The sequence below is a fragment of the Coptis chinensis genome, chromosome 1, assembly GCF_015680905.1.
Source record: "Coptis chinensis isolate HL-2020 chromosome 1, ASM1568090v1, whole genome shotgun sequence".
Taxonomy (NCBI): Eukaryota; Viridiplantae; Streptophyta; class Magnoliopsida; order Ranunculales; family Ranunculaceae; genus Coptis; species Coptis chinensis.
The window spans coordinates 799,397-817,915 of record NC_141456.1 but is presented as its reverse complement, the minus strand read 5'-3'; the positions used below and the strand labels follow the sequence as shown (position 1 = coordinate 817,915).

The 18,519-nt window shown below is 36.3% G+C and overlaps 1 protein-coding gene across 1 annotated transcript; it reads left to right on the top strand.

Annotated features, from left to right (window-relative positions):
- Nucleotides 1–17,109: 17,109 nt before the first annotated feature.
- On the top strand, nucleotides 17,110–18,129 carry LOC147521079 (uncharacterized). Its single transcript, XM_086558077.1, has one exon. It carries the CDS (start codon nucleotides 17,110–17,112, stop codon nucleotides 18,127–18,129), a length of 1,020 nt encoding a protein of 339 aa, XP_086414203.1.
- Nucleotides 18,130–18,519: the final 390 nt, after the last annotated feature.

Sequence of the window (18,519 nt, the reverse complement as noted above, 5' to 3'; positions counted from 1 at the left end):
TCTATTATATATACCTACCACTGAGTTTCAAGTTATAGTGATTCGCAAGTGTATGAATAGAACAAATATTTCGAGTGATGATTAATTACTATTGTTAGATTCTTTACCTTTGCGTTACATTCTCTTACCCATTGTATATAGGCCAAACTTTATTATGTCATTTTTGTTTTATTTGTGTTAGTTGGCAACTTGGCATTTGGTTGACAATCACCTAAACGGGTTTTCTATAGCTACTCAGAATCGCAATTCTTTATCTTTGCAGTATGTTCTCTAATTGCGATCATGTTATTCTTTTCACCAATTCATGTTGTCATGGGTTTTATGGGTAATTTGTTTAATTTTACTTATGTTACCTGACATTAGGTTCGACAATCAACTTCTTGGCTTTTTATTGGCACTTAGAGTCCTATATATATATAGGTGAAGTTTTAGAATTTTGGACCAATCACAGCATAAAATAATAAAAAAGAAATAACCAAATCTTAAGCATTGCAGCATATGGTAGAGATTTCACTATGTAACTCAGCTAACTTTCTCATTTTTTATTCCTCTGTATATGTTTATATATCTAGCTTAGCTAACTTGTTGTATATCTATTTGATTCGAAATAAAAGGAATAGTCTTAAGGGTTTTTTGAATGTTGCAGGGTATGCATGTAGCAGTCATTCTCAAAAACTAAGACTCCACCATATCTAAGAGTTGCAGGGACCAAATCTAAGATAAATGGATTCAGCAACCATAGAGCAACGACTTGATAAGATTTTCCTTGAATGTATCTCTGTAGTCTCGAGATGATTTTAGCTGTGGTTCCCCATGTTCATAGAGAGACATGGGATTTTCTTAGAGCACTTTGGACAAACAATGTCACAGCCCGAATTTCTAAACAATAACAAACATCACTAGGTTCACTTGTTTAAAAACCCAGACTATGACGGAGGATACTACACATACAAACCCTAATAGCCATGTCATAAAAGAAACAACTTAAAATAAAATAATCCCAATAATTATCCGCAACTTCTTTATTAAGATAACATCCTTCCAAATAAAATATCAAACAAACTCTCAGAATAAAATTCCTCACTACCATGTTCTCATGCCATGAAAAAGGTAAACTACGTTATTACATCCTTCCAATAGGAATCAGACCTAAAAGAAAACTAACGGACTGCTCCAGGCAAGAATCCCAATCACACGCCGCGGTTCCACTGCCTTCCACCTATGTTCCCAAGAACACACCCACGTTGCCAAAACAAAGCAAACATGGGTTGACAAAATGGAATTTCTTTGGTATGAGTAGACTAACTACATATAAACATTTCAAACTTTACTTATCCAACTAACACTTTAAATCTATCATAACCTAATCATTCTCAGCTTGGAAGACAGGTAGTTCCGTCATCTCAACCGGCATAGTTTCCTCCCAAGCAAAACTCCCATTTTATTAACTTCCATTTTATTAACTCATTCTCCTTTTAATATCTAAATAATTGAATTACACTTACCGATATCCGCCGCTGTATAAGGGTAGGACCGCGTCCCTGCAAAAATATTATTAAGTCCTACCCTCCTGCAAAAGAAAGTTAGAACTTGTATATAACATATGTAGATATCCTATATGGATTCAAAAGTAAGCCCAAACACACTCGCATAATCAAATCAATTTCTCTTGTCAATTAATCAATTACTTTTCTTATACACCCACCCTTTAGTACCTACTCCACGATTTGCACTCCACACATTTGCCAAATCACACATTCCTGTGTGCCTCTCTCCCACCAAATACCACAATATCATAGCCATCTCTGGGCTTTCATACACATATTTCACAGCCTCTTTGGGCACAAAAACTCAGGTCATTCATGGCACATTCAATGAACACCTTAGGTCATTCCCGCCACATTCAAGGAATACCTATCATATCACTAACGGGCCATTCATGGCACATTCAATGAATGCCCTGGGTCATTCCTGCCACATTCAAGGAATACCCAATCCTACATTCCCGTACACTCAAGGAATACAACTAACCCGCAAGGCGAATACCTTAGTTCCTCTTTAGGGCAGTCAAACCATCTGGTCATTCATGGCACATTCAATGAATACCTGGGTCATTCATGGCACATTCAATGAATACCCTTATATAACGCTAACGGGCCATTTATGGCACATTCAATAAATGCCCACCTAACATATGACTTCATCAGTCATAAACTCAATTCCAAAACTTGAGGCGTGGAGAGTTCTAAAAGGGTGCGGTAAATTTTGTTTACGCATTATTGTACTTTATTGCATATATTATTTCAGAGAACGAAGGAAAAATCTTGATTCAATTATTTTTGGTTTACGCGTTATTAATTTCATGAATGTATAAGTGTCGTCACGTTGTGTATCGTAAAAACTGAAAAATCACAAAGCAGTAAATACACGTACACAAGTATATTTAGAAATAAGGTCTTAGCCTAAAGTCAAACACGTTAATAGTCCTAGACTTATCTTATTAGCCCGAATCATAATTTTAGGTAAAAGTTAAATTTGGGTAAACTGGTCAAAGTCAAGCCTGGTCAAAGTCAACAGTTAACTCTGGTCAACAGTCAACATTGGTCAACCATGCCTAAACTCCAAAAACCCAAAAGCCCAAAGCCTAAGGCCCATAGTCTAACTTAGGGGTGTAATACGGGGCGGGTCGGGTCAACCGCGGGTCAAATAGTAATGGGGCGGGGCGGGGCGGGTTGAAGTGTCATGTCTTAGTACCATCACCCGACCCGTTAGGTCAGCTTACAGGGCGGGTTTTAGGCGGGTCATCCGGGTCGGGTGGAAATTATCATTTTAACCCAATTTCACCCAGAAAAAACTTTCTAATTCTGCAAGTAATATATTTTCAATTCATAACATAGAGAAAAAAAATATAATTAATCAATTAAAAATAAACAAAAATAAAAAAACTTGAACTAAAACCCAAAACCATATCTGTAAATTTGAAACTTTTTTCTCGTGATTTATCATTTGTAAATTAATTATTTTTCATAGCACGATAAAATGAAGATGGGAGCAATGATCTATGGTACAAAATAATAAAATATAAACTAAAAAAATACGAAATTAATACAAAGATGAATGATTAATATTCTCCAAAATTCGAAAGTTGAATTTAAACTTTTGATATTTGCCCGATGTTCAAACTTGAATATTTGAAATTGATGTTGAACTCATAAGTTTGTGTTCATATCTCCCAAATTTCTACAAAAGTTAACAGAAAATATAAACAAAATACAAAAATATTAGAGTTAGAGTCTTGAAATTGTGCGGGTCAACGGGGTTGGGTCAACGGCTTTTGACACGGTGCGGGTCGGGTGGCTTGATGGGGTCGGATTTGAGCATAGAACCTACACCCATAGCCCGACCGCGTAAAAACGGTGGCGGGGCGGGGCGGGTCTGTTTTTGGGTCGGTGCGGGTTTGGGTGGCGGGTGAAGACCGGATACCCTACCGGATGATGGGTCAACGGTTTTTTTTTACACCCCTAGTCTAACTTAAGTCTAAAAAAATATAAAATCAAAAAGTTAAAACCTAAGCCCAACCCACGATTTTCGGGCCCAATCCCAAATCAGACTTTACTGTTCATCTTCTTCACTCTCCCATTCTCCAGCCACCACCGACCACCACAACAGCCACCACCGGCCACCTATAACTAAAATAACCCAGCGGTTTTCATCCTTTCTCAAACCCCTACACACCTATCCTAACAATTCATGATTTCATCATACTTCAAAAATCCAACCGACGCCATTGATGCTCTATTAAGCTCCAATCGTCCCCTCTCCAGTACCCACTCCACCACCAACACATCCACCTCAACCCAACAACAACTCCCAACCAAAATCAAACAACCAATCCTTTAAGCCACAAAAATCTGGACGGTTTGTTTCTTGCTTGAACGCCATCAATGGCTGTTCAAGCTTCACGGCACTCCCACTCTCAAACAATCTAAATACTTCACCACGCACAGTTTCACCACTCCACAACATATACCAACCCAACAACAGAAAAGTTCAGTAAAACTATACAGGACCGAATTCTAATGAAAAATAAGAAAAGGGCGTTTTGGGTGGGTTCAAGGTTTTGACAACCTCCGAACCCACAACTCTCCATCCAACCAATTCCTGAATACATAAATCGTCCAGTTCGTTCATAGCCAGCAATCACTTTAGATTTATTCCAAGTTATATATTAAGTTTACACTACACAGTATATCGTATTGGCTAAATAAAGCATCAAGTGAACAGTACCTCGTATCATAAAATCGATGGTAAACAAAAATAAAAAAAACGTAAAATATCCACTCACTATTATAAACCGAACAACTTTCCGAAAGCAGAAAACCCCCAAAGACTGAAGTCGACTGTCGCGCGAAACTGGACGATCTTTCTTGTTCAAACCCCTTTTTTTTCTCTCAGTAAAACTCTCCTTTTTTTTTTTTTCTAAATCTCTCTTTTTGTTTTTCCCTAAAAACTCTACGTGAGAAACCCCTATTTTCTAGTTTTTTAAAAACCTCCCCGAAAAACAAGGGTTTTAAACCTATCTACTTACTTACGGGCTTTTATCCGAAACTACTGGATATCCTATCTCTGTTTTATCTATTTCATTATTATCTTTATTATTCATATTATTATTATTATAGGAAAAGCAAAATAAAAGACGGGGTGTTATAAACAAGGTATGTGAAAACCCTAACTCAATTCTAACACTTTTCTATTTAAATTACTGATTTGCATTTGAAAACACGATGCACAACTCTTTTTCTCTCTTTGATTTGAAAATTGATTTTATTAAATTCGATTTTTTTTTGCTTTCACAATGAGCAAGTGTAGAAGAAAGGAGAAAATGGGTTGGAAGCAGCTCAAGTCATCAAGTTTGTTTCAATCTACCAGGGCTTCATTGTCGTCCTCCGCTTCAGCTTCATAGCGGAAAATAGTTGAACAACAAATTGGCTTTTGTAGCAACCCTTGAGAGAATGCAATATCCAGCTCATTGCTCTTATTTATATTTGGATTTCTAGCAAAGTATGATTAATGTAACCCCGCCGCCCTCCTCTTACGCTCTCTCACTAATTTCAGTTTATTTTCTTCCCTAGATTCACAATGCTTGCCCTTTGTCCGTAATGGGAGACAAGGTCATCAGGGAGCAACCTTTTACAATGCAAGATTTCATCGAAGTAGTTGATATATGCTTTGAGTTCTATTACGATTTCTCTTCACCAACGTTTACGCTTCGGCACTTCAATTTTAAATCTTATACTAAGGAACATGTATTCTATGCATAAACTTATACTGCAATAGAAGTTATTTGCTTTGGCTTAAATATATAATATTTCAAATCTATGGTAGGTATTTCCTTCAACAATATGGAATCGTCTTTTGATAGTAGGAAGAAGCGCAAGACGAGACGGTCGCTTGCTGCTGTAACATGGAGGTTTGATGGAATTTCACAACTATTCTTTCTCTTGGTTGCAATTGGTCAATTTCTATATATTTCTCTTTTGTTGATGTTTTCTTATGGTAATATATATTTTATTTGGTGGACGTCTGTTTTGTGTGTGTTATATGTCTGACATTTTGAAACTTCTACATGTAGAATGCACTAAGGTCTCATGACATAGGGATGCTAGAGTCGGGTCAGCTACTATAGAATTCAACATAATTCATATATGCCGAAAATTTGAAAAAAAATTATTACCCAAGGAACTCTTTTCAAACTAGGTATGTTCCTTTTTTACCCCTTAATTGATTTATGCGTGTTACGTGATGTTAGTCTATTTTAATTTTCATGTTTATGTATTCCATTTTTATTTTGTGTTTCTTTGGGATTAAGTTAAAGTTTTTAGTATGTCCTTTTCCTTTTCCTTTTGATGTGCGTTGGTCAACCTAAGTAGCTATGGTGATCCTCCAATCTCAATTACAAGATGATGTCAATCCGTCCGTTGGAAAATATTATAAACTGCAATGGTCAAACACCATGTTTAGACTACAAAGTTATATGCCTTGCATCCTTCAAAGGGACCATAGGTATGCAAAACCAGCATATAAGGGAAAAACAGTATGGATTTCCACTACAATACGTATTAGGTTAGTCATGAGAACTTCATAGCAAAGACATTTGATTGTAATGTATACAGACTAGATAAAAAGTGTCGTAAGATACCGAGAACAATACATTCCGGCAGTCTTATTTGGAATCTCACTGAAAATGATGTTGCCAACATGCAGTTTTTATTACATAAACTGTTGAAGGAATCGGATTTAGGGTAACCCAAATAAAACAACAACACACCCTTGGTCAAAACCAAAAAAAGAAATTCTTCTTCATTAAAGGTTTTCTCTATTATGTGGACACGTTACCCTCTCTTCAGCTAAAGTTCAAATTATATGCAGAGATTATTTCAGATTATTAGAAAAGAATGTATTGGTCACCTTTAGAGCTTTAATTACTTTTTTATTAGACAAAGGCAATGTGTATCATTCTTTTCTTGCGTAGGTTATATACACTATCAGTGCAACATTATTTACAATGGAGAGCAGTTTAGATTTCATCATGACTACAAAATAGGTCCTAAAACAGGGGATACTAAACTCTATTAATTTTTTACATTCCTGCATATATAAACACTTTGCATTGGATGTCTAATATGTTTTACTAATAGTGGAATAGGTTCTTTGTTTTCATTTTCTTCCATAGATAGTATGGTAATTCATGGAACGTAAACGGTGAACTACATGGAATGTAAACGGTGAAGGATGCTTTGAATGTCTCGACTTGCTGGTAGAACTTTCTAAGAGAAAAAGGACTTTTTAATGCAAGATGTTCTTAGATGGTTTAGTTGATTTGCAACAAAGTGACTCCAAATGCGACAAGTGAGCTGCTCAGACAATCAGGGCGATGAACTCTACGCACAGGCAGGAAGTTGTAAAATTGCCCAAAGACCGGACCGCCACTGGACTGCACATGGACCCACTATGCGGGCCTGCAAGATTGGATGAGTCATCAATCATGGAGCATGTCAAGACAAAAATGACAAATTATTGGTGCAAAGTTGACACCTTGCATGTAATTAATTAGATTAGGTGTTAATAGTGAAAAAAAGGCAAGGTGTCACTTTGTTTTAATGAGGTGGATAAAAATGAAGTAAATGTGGTTTGATGTTTCACGTGGGAGGAAATGAGATTTCTCTCAAATGGAGAAGAAAACAAAAGAAGGGGGGGACACTCCATTTACTCCCTTGACTTCTTTTCTTTACCTTGTATTATTTTAGTTCCTTAGTCATTTTGATTATTTAGTTTTTAGTTTTGTAAGAAATAGCTTGTAAGAGTTTTAATGGAGGAAACCTTGAGTTCCTCTTGAAAAATTCTGACTTCTTCATGTAAGTGAGTATATCAATAAATAGTTTTCTTATTTTCCTTCTCTCTATCTCTTTCTCTTTTTGCATTCCACACTTGTTTTAGTGTTCTCCCAAGGATCATGAGCTAACTTCCCTTTTTGGGGAGTTAATTTAACTCATGTGTGGGAAAATATTTGTTGTTGGTTTGGTAAGTTGTTTAGGAAGAACAACTAGACCTACATCCTATCCCAAAATGATAGTTGGTGTAGTGTCTAGTTATGAATCGAAGTGATGAGTTTAGAGATAAGTCATTGCTTAGTTCCACTTGCTAACATGTAGGAGCTTAGAGATGAGCCATACATGTTAGGGATCAAGTTTTCTTCTATTAGGACTTGTCTATGAGTCTAGGAAGAATAAAATGAACTTATTAAAATCAACAACAAAAATTATCTTCACATGAGGAGGATTAGCTCTCCACCTTTTCTTTAGTAAATTGTATTGTGTCTTAGTTGCATGATTTTGAATCCTATTGTTTTATTATTTTTTTAATGTTTGTGTAGGAAAGAAACCTAGTATTAGTATTAAACTTACTCACTAGTTCCCTAAGAGTAAAAATCAAGTTGTAAGTGGTCCTAGACTTTAGGTTGGTTTGAACCCCTACTCTTTCTAAATGAACACGAAGATCGTGAGTAAGGAAAAAAAAAATCTTTGAGTTCACACTTTGTTCAATAAGAGATTCAAATTTCTAAGATACGCAAAAGGGTAATATCACTTCTCTAATCCTAAGACACAAACAATAGGACTTTCTCTTCGTTTAAATGGCATCCTTAAACTAACATCCTTTTCCATTTAGCTTGCTTCTTTCATCTTAGCTATGCTTTCACCACATCTAAGACACAAACAGTAGGACTTTCTCTTCGTTTAAGTCTTTGTGAAGTTTGTCTCAACTTCTTTTGTGGTTTTGTATCAATGTTAATGATTATGTTATCTTTTTTGGACCTTTATAGCTGATGGATCATTTGTTATCTCTGAGGATTCATGGAACGAACCACTAGGATGTGGAACTGAGATCAGGTTGCATCTCAGAGAAGAAGTTGGGGAATACTTGGAGGATGATAAATTGAAAGTGAGTCGTAGCTGAAATATTTATTGTCTCGGTTTATTTATATTTTTACATGTTGTTATAATTGTCTTTGGGTTAGTTTCTTCCACCGTTTTTATAAATCAATAATTTAATCGTCCAAACATCAACGACTCTATTAACTTCTGCAGTTGTAGGATTCTTGGTTATAGTTTATTGTAAGTTGTGAATATTACCAATCATTAGATGATGATGAATTTGAAGCTCTAAAATATAGAAGGATCACTAAACTTTACTCTTACTTCTATTTTTTTTTTCGTTAGAAAGATCATCTTATGCTCTAGATATGATTTGCTTATGCTCTATGATTATCTTACCAGTGACAGCCTATATTCTCTCTTATATGGTAACACTCTAACAACTTTGTCCAGTATAATCGATTTTCAATAGTTTTATGCTTCCTAGGTATATTGGTTGTTAGTTTGTTGAGCAAGCCCTACATAACTAAGTGTAGTTAGTATTACGATGATTAGATAGTATGCTCACTATTTGAGAATGTATATGGAAGTTGTTTTTAAGAGTTGCCTCTTAGGCAGAGTGGATCCAAAATTTTGATGATATTGCACTCATTATTCTATGATTAAACAAATCATATTGAATTTGACATCAAATTTCACCTCCTTAAAAGTGGTAGTATGAAAAAAACAACTAGATGCTTTCTTAAATTTTTATCATTATTATTTTTTTCGTCATAATTTATTTATTTATTTATTATTATTTATTTTCCAATCGGAGAAATTCCAGTAGATGATAATTAATCACATTACAAGAATTTTGACTGTAGTGATTTCTCATTAATGTTTATGTTTTGTAGCTTTTGGATTTTTTACATAGCAATTGAACCAGGATTGCTTAAGAGAACTTGTTTTCTTAACTCTGGGATCATCCTGTAGCTTCCATCATAATCCCCAAACAATTCCTCTAATACTTTTGCTCTAGCATGCCATGCTGACCAATAACATTTGTTTCTGGATGTCTGAGGGCTTGAAAGTCTTATGATGTAGCGTGATTTGGTCTTCAAGTTCTTCCACAATAATGTTGGCATCAGCCATCTGGTTTGTGCTCAAGTGGATCAAAGATAACATGTATGCTCGGGAACAATTTTTCTCAACTTCATAGTAAACTCGTTTGGCTTCTTTCTAAAACATGCCATCCATGGGCACTCTTCTGCTTTACAGTAGGCTCTAATTCTATACCCCTCGTTTTTCGGTTTCCTAACTTCGAACTTATTGATAATACAATACTTTGTTAAGTACCTCCTACACTCTTGAATAGTTGGCCCCTCCATGCCCACTTCAAGAGCTAGTTCTACCTGTACATTGGTGTCACTGGTTTGTCTAGACTCATTATCCTCCTTATCATAAAGATTGGTTGTCTTGCTTGCAAAGTTTGCGAACTCATTTGTTGATGGTAGAAGAAATTCTTCATTCTCACTGTCAGACCCAGCACTATGATATTCTTCTTTTGGGCTAATGTTGTTGATGTCGATAGCAGGGGTGTGGATGCAAGATTCAACAATAGGGGAACAGTTACCATTGTATTTTTGGTTTTTGAGCAAAGTTAGGGAGGGGCTACAGCCCGGGTCAGCCAACTTATAGATCCGCCCCTGGTATCCGCCCAAAAAAATAAAAAAAAAAAACCCACGCGACACTACCAATGTCACGTGATACTACCACTGTCGCGCCGCATCCGCATCCGAAATTGCAAATTTGCCTCCACGGATGCGGTTAGACAGTTGATACCTCCACATTTGCCTCTAACTATAGGCAAAATGAGACAGTGTTTATATTTTAGGGTCATTCAAATTTTCAAATCAAAGTATTAGGGGCAATTTTGGTTTAGGTGGTATAACATCAATTAGACTTGAACCGTCAAATTATCACTTTAAATTCTTGGGGATTGGACTTTTGTATTGGTGATCGATTTTCATTTCTTTTCGAACAAACTGGGAATATGGGGAACCCTGAATAACAATATTCAAGTTTGCAAATTAGACAAATCAATGGAAGTATTCAAAACAAAATTCCTAAAACTTTTCAACCATCTGATTAAATCAAATGGAGTAATAGGCATTGGAAATGCCCTTACACCAAATGGAGTAATAGGCATAAGGAGTAACTATATATGGAGCATTGGAGCCCGTGAAAAAAACTAATTCATTCTTCAATGAAAAAATAGCCAAAGTGGATAACGTACTTTCCCGAAAAATTCAATTTGGGTAACATATTTTTTTTTCTCGTCAATTTGGATAACGTACTTATTAAATTTGTCATTCTAGGTAATCTGTTAACTTGCCATTCAAATCAACCTATGTGGCAGTCATTTTTACATGTGTAATATATCAATTTATGTTTAATTCAGTTAAAAAATGACTGCCACATCGGCTAATTTGAATGGCAAGTTAACAGATTACCTGGAATGACAAATTTAATAAGTACGCTATCCAAATTGACGAGAAACAAAATATGTTATCCAAATTAAATTTTTTGGAAAAATACGTTACCCACTTTGACTATTTTTTCTTCTTCAATAAACTAATTCATAAGGACTAATGACCATAACTGAATTTTGATTTTTTTTTAACAGTAGTGTCTTTCCAAACCAAACTGCTGCGTCTCTCCGAAAAAGTGCATTATTTTTTATAAAACTTGACCTCTCGTACTGCTCAAAATAATCAAAAGAAAAAAAAAATCATTTGCATGAATTCTTTTTTTGCATTCTCAATTTAGTGAGGAATCGGTCATCTCGACTTGATCGCTTAATCGGTCAATTTGATAATTTAATTGGTTGGTGAGAAAAATTTAAAAAATAGGTAAAAAATTAAATATTTAGCAATATTTAATGGCCTTACTTATGAGGGACCCAGTTGTAGAGTTACTCCTGTTGTACGCGCCAAAATCAGCTTTGGAAAAGCAAGGCCGAAAATATTGGTAATATAATGAAAATATTAGCGATCTTTATCGATATAAAAAAATTATTGGTAATATGGAAATATTTGATATTTTGGCACGAAACCTTTTTTAAAAGCAATATATCTTTCTATCGATGATATATCTGATACACTTGATATTTATCATTTGACTTTTTGACCAATTTTTTTTACTAGTCTATAGTATTTCCGATATATATTGTTATACATCTGCAATAATTCTAATATTTTTCGATATATGTCGATGATGCAAATATATTTTGACTAGAGACCAACAAAAAATTAATATCCTTGATATATTGATAAATATATACCGAAATTTGAGCACGGGATATTTTCAGCCTTGTTGGAAAGTTCTTATCCAAGTGTGTCATGATGCCTTGCCAAAAACTAATTGCTTCACAAATTATATTCAACAATCGAATTCATTTTTGCTACAATTTTCTCAATGCTTAGTAGGGGTGGGCAATGGGCCGGGTCGGGCTAGCTCGGCCCTAAACATTTAAAGCCCTTCAGATATTAGGGCCGGGTCGGGCCGGGTCACAAGTCTAAACCTCAAGCCCTGACCCTGACCTGACCCTAGCCCTCTTTAAAGGCTTTAGGGTCGGGCTTTAGGGCCGGGCCTATATATTTTCTTTTTTTTTACTACATCAGTTTTAAAACTCATTTATATTACAAAAATGTACAATAATCTACAAACTCAAAGTCCAACCAATCTAGTAATAATCCTATATAAGTCCAAAAATTTAAAATGCACATCCACAATCTAATGAACTGAAGTACATCGAGAGTTCGGAATTTGTTCTTCCTTGTACTCAAACCTCACTAAAATTACATTTAACATTGAAATACATAGACAAATAATTATATTATCATTTTAAAGGAAGAAGTAATAGATATAAAGAAGAAACATAATAGTTTTGGTTAAGGGTCATGGAAGTTGTTAAACTATTTGTAATATCATAAATTATTTCTATAATAGATTCAAACAAATATAATATTATCTTTCTTCTAATTTAAAAGTGATTCAAGCTTTGTATATGGAAATGAAAATATTGGCTTTTGAACAAGTGATGGAGAAAGGTTTGAGATTACAAATGTCATTTTTCTGACAAAGGTTGTTTTTTGGTTTCTATGTTACAAATGTCTGCTCTGTAATTTGCTTTAATGGTGTGGAAGGAAACCTTTAGTTTTAGACTTGGCTTGGATGTGAATAAAAATATATTTTATAAGAAATAAGTGAGAAAAGAAATTGAGAATAATAAGTTATGGACTTTTGACTTGATGATCAAATGAATAAAGTCTTATTTTTTATTAGGCTAGTGCTCATTGTTCTTCATGGCTGCTAAGTTGACAAGTTTTTGTTATATAAAACAAGTTATTGGAAGTACCCTTGGGTGTAAGTGATAAATTACAAAGGACAATGTTATTTTAATTGAAAATATTTAACAAAGAGTTGGACAATTATGGTATGTGTATTTATAGTGAAAGTATGAAACAGGGCCGGTTAGGGCTTGGTTAGGGTCGGGCCTATGTTTTAGAATCTTAGCCTAGCCCTGCCCTAGAAGGCATTAGTGGGCGGGGCCGGCCCTAAACTCTGTGAGGGCTTTAGTTGTGAGGGCTTTATAGGGCTTAGGGTCGGGTCGGTCAGGGCCGGGTTAGGGTCGTTAGGGCCAAATTCCCACCCCTAATGCTTAGTTTGTTTATGGCCAAATTAAAAATTGCCAAGTGGTCATTAATAACAGAAGAAACTATTGAATTCGTTTCTCAGGACAGTGAGTAAAAGATAGATTTAACTTTGTCAGCCTCGACAAATTTAACTTTGTCAGCCTCACACTGTTGTCAGTTACCTTTTCTATAACAGCAGGTGTTATGGGCAAATATCGTCAGTTCGATATTTCAGCCATAATTATCGATATTTTGGGTTATAGTTTGTATGTTGCAGGAAAGCAGGAAAAGGAAGGAAGAAGAAGAGGATGGACACATGTCAATATGGGATTAGTCAAAGCTATTCTGAGAGGACTATAAATAGACTAGAAAGAGAAAGATTGATTCATTCCAAAATCATTACACAATATCATTTGTGAGAAACGAGAGAAAAGAGAGAGAGTGAGAAAAGTGTAACCACCATTGTTACTCATCAATAATATTGTGTTTCCAGTTCAATTAAATCTTCATTTTCTCTTATCATTCTCATAAACTGTAAGTGATTGAGAGGAGTACTACATTGGCGCCGTCTGGGTTCAAAGACAAAGATCGTGAGTGTGATTTTTCGTTTTCTTTTTCTTTGGTTGAATCCATTAATTGAAGTTTTGGTTAGAAAGAGTAATCAAGATGCCTCCAAAGCGTGCTACAGCAAGTAAGGCAATGATGGTTAATGAGGGAAGCACTTCTCAGGCTATATCTAAGAATGAGGAGCGAAGAACTCGAAGATCCACTAGTAGGATGATAGAAGAAGCAGAGGAAATGCAAGAGAAAGAAGTGTCTTTAAAAGATTTGTTGAGAAGAATGAATAATTTAGAAAAGCAGAACCAGATGTTAATGGCTGAGAATAAATTGATAAGGGAAGAGAAGGAGAAGCGTGCTGAAGACGCTATGTATGAGAAGGATGATGAGGAGTCGAGTTCAGGAAATCCAATAGTAAGAAAGAGTCATCTCGAGGAAAAGAAAAGGAGTCATATCGAAGAAGTGCAATCTGTAGCGAGAACAACTCCGAAAGAGGTGAATGAAGAAGAAAATAGAGCCTTAGTCACGAAGGAGATGATGCAAGAAATGATTCAAAAGCAGTTAGGAAATTAGTTGTTGGAAAAAGTCTCGGCATCGATAAGAAAGTTGGCAGATGATGTCGATAGAAATCCATTAAGAAAGGAAATAGAGAGGGCTTTGTTACCCCCAAAGTTCAAGAATCCAAAATTGAGCCAATATGACGGAACTACGGATCCCATGGACCATCTGTTTAGCTATCGACATCAGTTCTCGATATATCAGGGCACCGAGTATTGGGATACTGTCTTATGTCAGTCATTTTAGTCAAGTTTGAAAGGAAGAGCGTTAAAGTGGTTTTGCACAATTCCAGAAGGATCCACTTCATGTTTTAGAGAGATTGAAGAAAGGTTCCTGACTAATTATGGTCATCAAAGGGTGAAGCCAAAGCAAGTGTTAGCTTTATTCCAGTTGAAGCAAGCAAAGAAAGAGTCATTAAAAGATTTTCTAACGAGATTCAAGGCTGAAACACAGGCGGTGAAGATATTGGATGAGTCAGAGATGACAGCAGTCATAACATTTCAAGCAGGAATAATACCAGGTTCTTATATGCATAAGTATTTGTTGAGGAAAGAAGTAAAAACTTTGCAAGAACTGTATGATAAGGTGGATAGAGACATTATAGTAGAAGAAGGGTTGAGAACCGCTGTGCTGCAAGTCACCGATACGGGGAAGAAAGAGAAGGTTAATAATGAACGATATGAGAATCGGGATTCCTCGAGGTCAGATGGCAAAAGGCCTCAGGAGCATTATACAAATCGAGATAATCAGTCTCAGCAGCGAAGAAAATATGACAAGACATTGAAAGAGGAGCTTGATCCTAGTAATTTCATAGCTCTAAATTCAACGGCAGAGGATATTTTGCGACGAATAGCAAAGGAATATTTTGTGATATGGCCGAAATACACTCTTCGAGAGATGAAAGGAAAGCCATATTGTCAGTTTCACAAAATTGAGAATCACGAGACAAATAGGTGTCTCCAGTTATTAAAGGAGATAGACATTTGATGAGAATGGGAAACTAAGAGAGTTTCGTGCGGATGTTAGGCCTTCATTGGGTGTAATAAATATGATTTACAAGGGAGAAATTCCTCATAAAAAAATTGTTCGAGACAAGATAAGGAAGATCTCGACGGTGAAAGAAGTTCTCGAGGTTAATATCGAGCCAGTGCCAGTAAGTCAGCAGTTGATATCTTCTAGCCTTCCTGGAGCAATTATGTTCGTACCAGAGGATTTGTCTAAGGTAATGTTGCCACATGATAATGCGTTGCTAATCACTCTGCGTATTTCGGGCTATAATGTGCAAAAAATATTGGTAGATTGTGGTAGTTCTGTTAACATTTTATTTTGGAAGGCATTTAAAGGAGTTGGTCTCGATGAGACGCATTTAAAACCACCAAAGTTCAATTTATATGGTTTTAATGGAACTTCTACCAAACCTGCTGGGGAGATAAAGTTACCAGTTCGAGCTGGGCCTCAGATGGTAATGACGAAATTCGTGGTCATTAAGCACCAATCTAATCACAATGCGATACTGGGGAGGAAATGGATACATAAAATGCGGGCTGTACTCAGCACATTTTACCAAGTTCTTCGATTCCGAACTGTATATGGACTGCATGAGATCAGGGGTGACCAGTCCGAATCAGAAAAGTGTAATTTTGTTACGGTAAAGGGAATGATGAAGGGGAAAAACCAAGACACTGGGGGCGTCTTGGAAAATTCTGCGTAGCAATTACAGCAAGCTTTGCCTGCCAATACCAACATACAGATACAAGAGCAGGTAAAGTTCACTCAGGAGATGAGTAAACATGAGGAACCACCATGGGAAAGGAAAACCATAGAAGAGGTGGAGAAAGTTAATATCAGTAAAGGACAAGGGGAACATTGTACATTCATAGGTACAGAAATGACTGTAGATATAAGAAAGAAGTTGGTAGGGTTTTTGGAAGAGAATCACGACGTTTTTGCATGGTCAATGTCGGATCTCACTGGTATCAATCCAGAAATATGTTCACATAAATTGAATATGGAGGAAAATGCAACTCCAGTACATTAGAAGCATAGAAAAGTAAGGCCAATGTATGAAGAAGCGGTGTAAGCAGAGATACAAAAAATGTTAGATAATGGCATTATTAGAGAAGTTGAGCATTCTGAATGGGTAGCAAATATAGTGGTTGTACCCAAGAAGGATGGTAGAGTACGAATATGTGTCGATTTTACTGATGTGAATAAGAAGTGTCCAAAGGACCATTATCCCATGCCCAGAATAGATGAATTGGTCGATCGAACGGCTGGTTTTGAGTTGATCAGTTTTTGCAATGGTTATTCAGGATATTTTCAAATTCTGATGGCGGTATTAGATCAGTTGAAAACGGCTTTCGTGGTCAATGGAGGTATATATTGCTTTGTCAGAATGCCATTTGGGTTGAAGAATGCTGGAGCGACTTATCAAAGGCTAGTGGAAAAGATGTTCAAAAAACTTATCAAGAATATTGTTGAGGTGTATATTGATGACATGGTCATCAAATCTATGAAGGCTGATAATCATATAAGGAACCTCGATACTGTGTTCAGAATATTGATGGAGTTTAATATGAAGTTGAACCCTGAAAAGTATACTTTCGTGGTCAGTTCTGGAAATTTTTTGGGTTACATCGTTACAAAGCGGGGTATTGATGCTAATCCTGATCAAATACGAGCGCTACAACAAATGCCATCACCTATAACTCGAAAGCAAATACAAAGGCTGACGGGAAGAATAGTGGCGCTCAATAGATTCATCTCCAGAACGTCTGATCGCTATAAGCCACTTTTTAAATTGCATAAAAAGAATGTCAAATTCTGTTGGAATGAGGAGTGTGAAGACGCATTTTTCTGAATTAAAAAAGTATTTGCAAGAAATGCCAACCCTAACAAAGCCAGAGGAGGGAGAAAATTTGCTTCTTTATTTGGCTGTATCAGATTTTGTGATAAGCTCTGTCCTCATGAAGGTGGAAAATGGTCTAGAAAGACCATTGTATTTTCAGAGTAAAACGATACTCGAGGCTGAGACTCGATATTCGATGATAGAAAAGTATGCCTTGGCACTTTTATTCTCATCTCAAAGGTTAAAGCCTTATTTTCAGGCACATTCGGTGATAGTAATGACGAATTTACCATTAAAGCAAACTCTAGCAAAAACTGCTAAATCAGGAAGGATGTCTAAGTGGTCAGTACTAATAAATGAATTCGGTGTCGAATATCGAAACCGGGTAGCGAAAAAGAGTCAGGTACTAGTCGACTTCTTGGCTGATTTCCCATCTGAAGAGGCCAGTTGGGGCATGGAAGAAGAGGAATTTGCAATGCTACAAGAGCCTAATGACATTATCGATACAAACGATCCATGGGCTGGGACAAATGGTTGGAGACTATTTGTTGATGGATCTTCTGGTGGAAAAGGGTGTGGCATCGGAGTAGTGTTGGTTACTCCTGAAAATCAAAGACTGGAGACTACAATAACGTTGGGTTTCCATGCATCAAACAATGAGGCTGAGTATGAGCCTTTGATAGCCGGTCTCGAGATGGCTAAGTCTCTCAATATAAAGGAGTTATCAATTTTTAGTGACTCGATGCTCGTGGTTAGCCAAATCAATGGAGGATACTCAGCAAAATGTGAAAACATGGTCGATTATTTGAATTTTATAAAGTCCAAGTTGAGGAATTTCAGTAAAATAAAGCTGCAACATCTCAATAGGAATGAAAATCGACATGCGGATGCCTTAGCATATGTGGCAGCAATGTTGGAAAACACGGAGGGTCGTACTCTGCATATCGGTGTTCAAGAAAAGCCGAGCATCGACATTGAAGGATTAACAGTTATGAAGATTGATACACTGGGGGCGTCATGGATGGTGCCATTTATACGCGTCATATTTGGTTAGCGGGCAAATAGTGGAGGATAGAAATGAGGCCAAAAGAATCAAAATTGATTGATAATGAGTTATATCGAAAGAATCCTGGAGGTCCACATTGAGAGGAGTACTACACCAGGTCCACCATAAAGTGAAATACCTTTTGGTATTAGGGGAAATACCAACGGAACTTGAATGGAAGTCAGACGGAGTGGGGGGGGGGGATCGTGATATTTACAAATGTAGGGGGTTTATTATAATGTGGTGACAAAAGTGGGGGGTTTGGACAAATTAACCCTTAGAAAATTTAGTTAAACTCTTATATAATATAAGGCCCGTCTTTCCAATATAGGACAGGTCTGGACATAAATAAGGCCCGGCCTGTAAACCTCCAATTCCCTCCAAACACCGCCTAGCCTA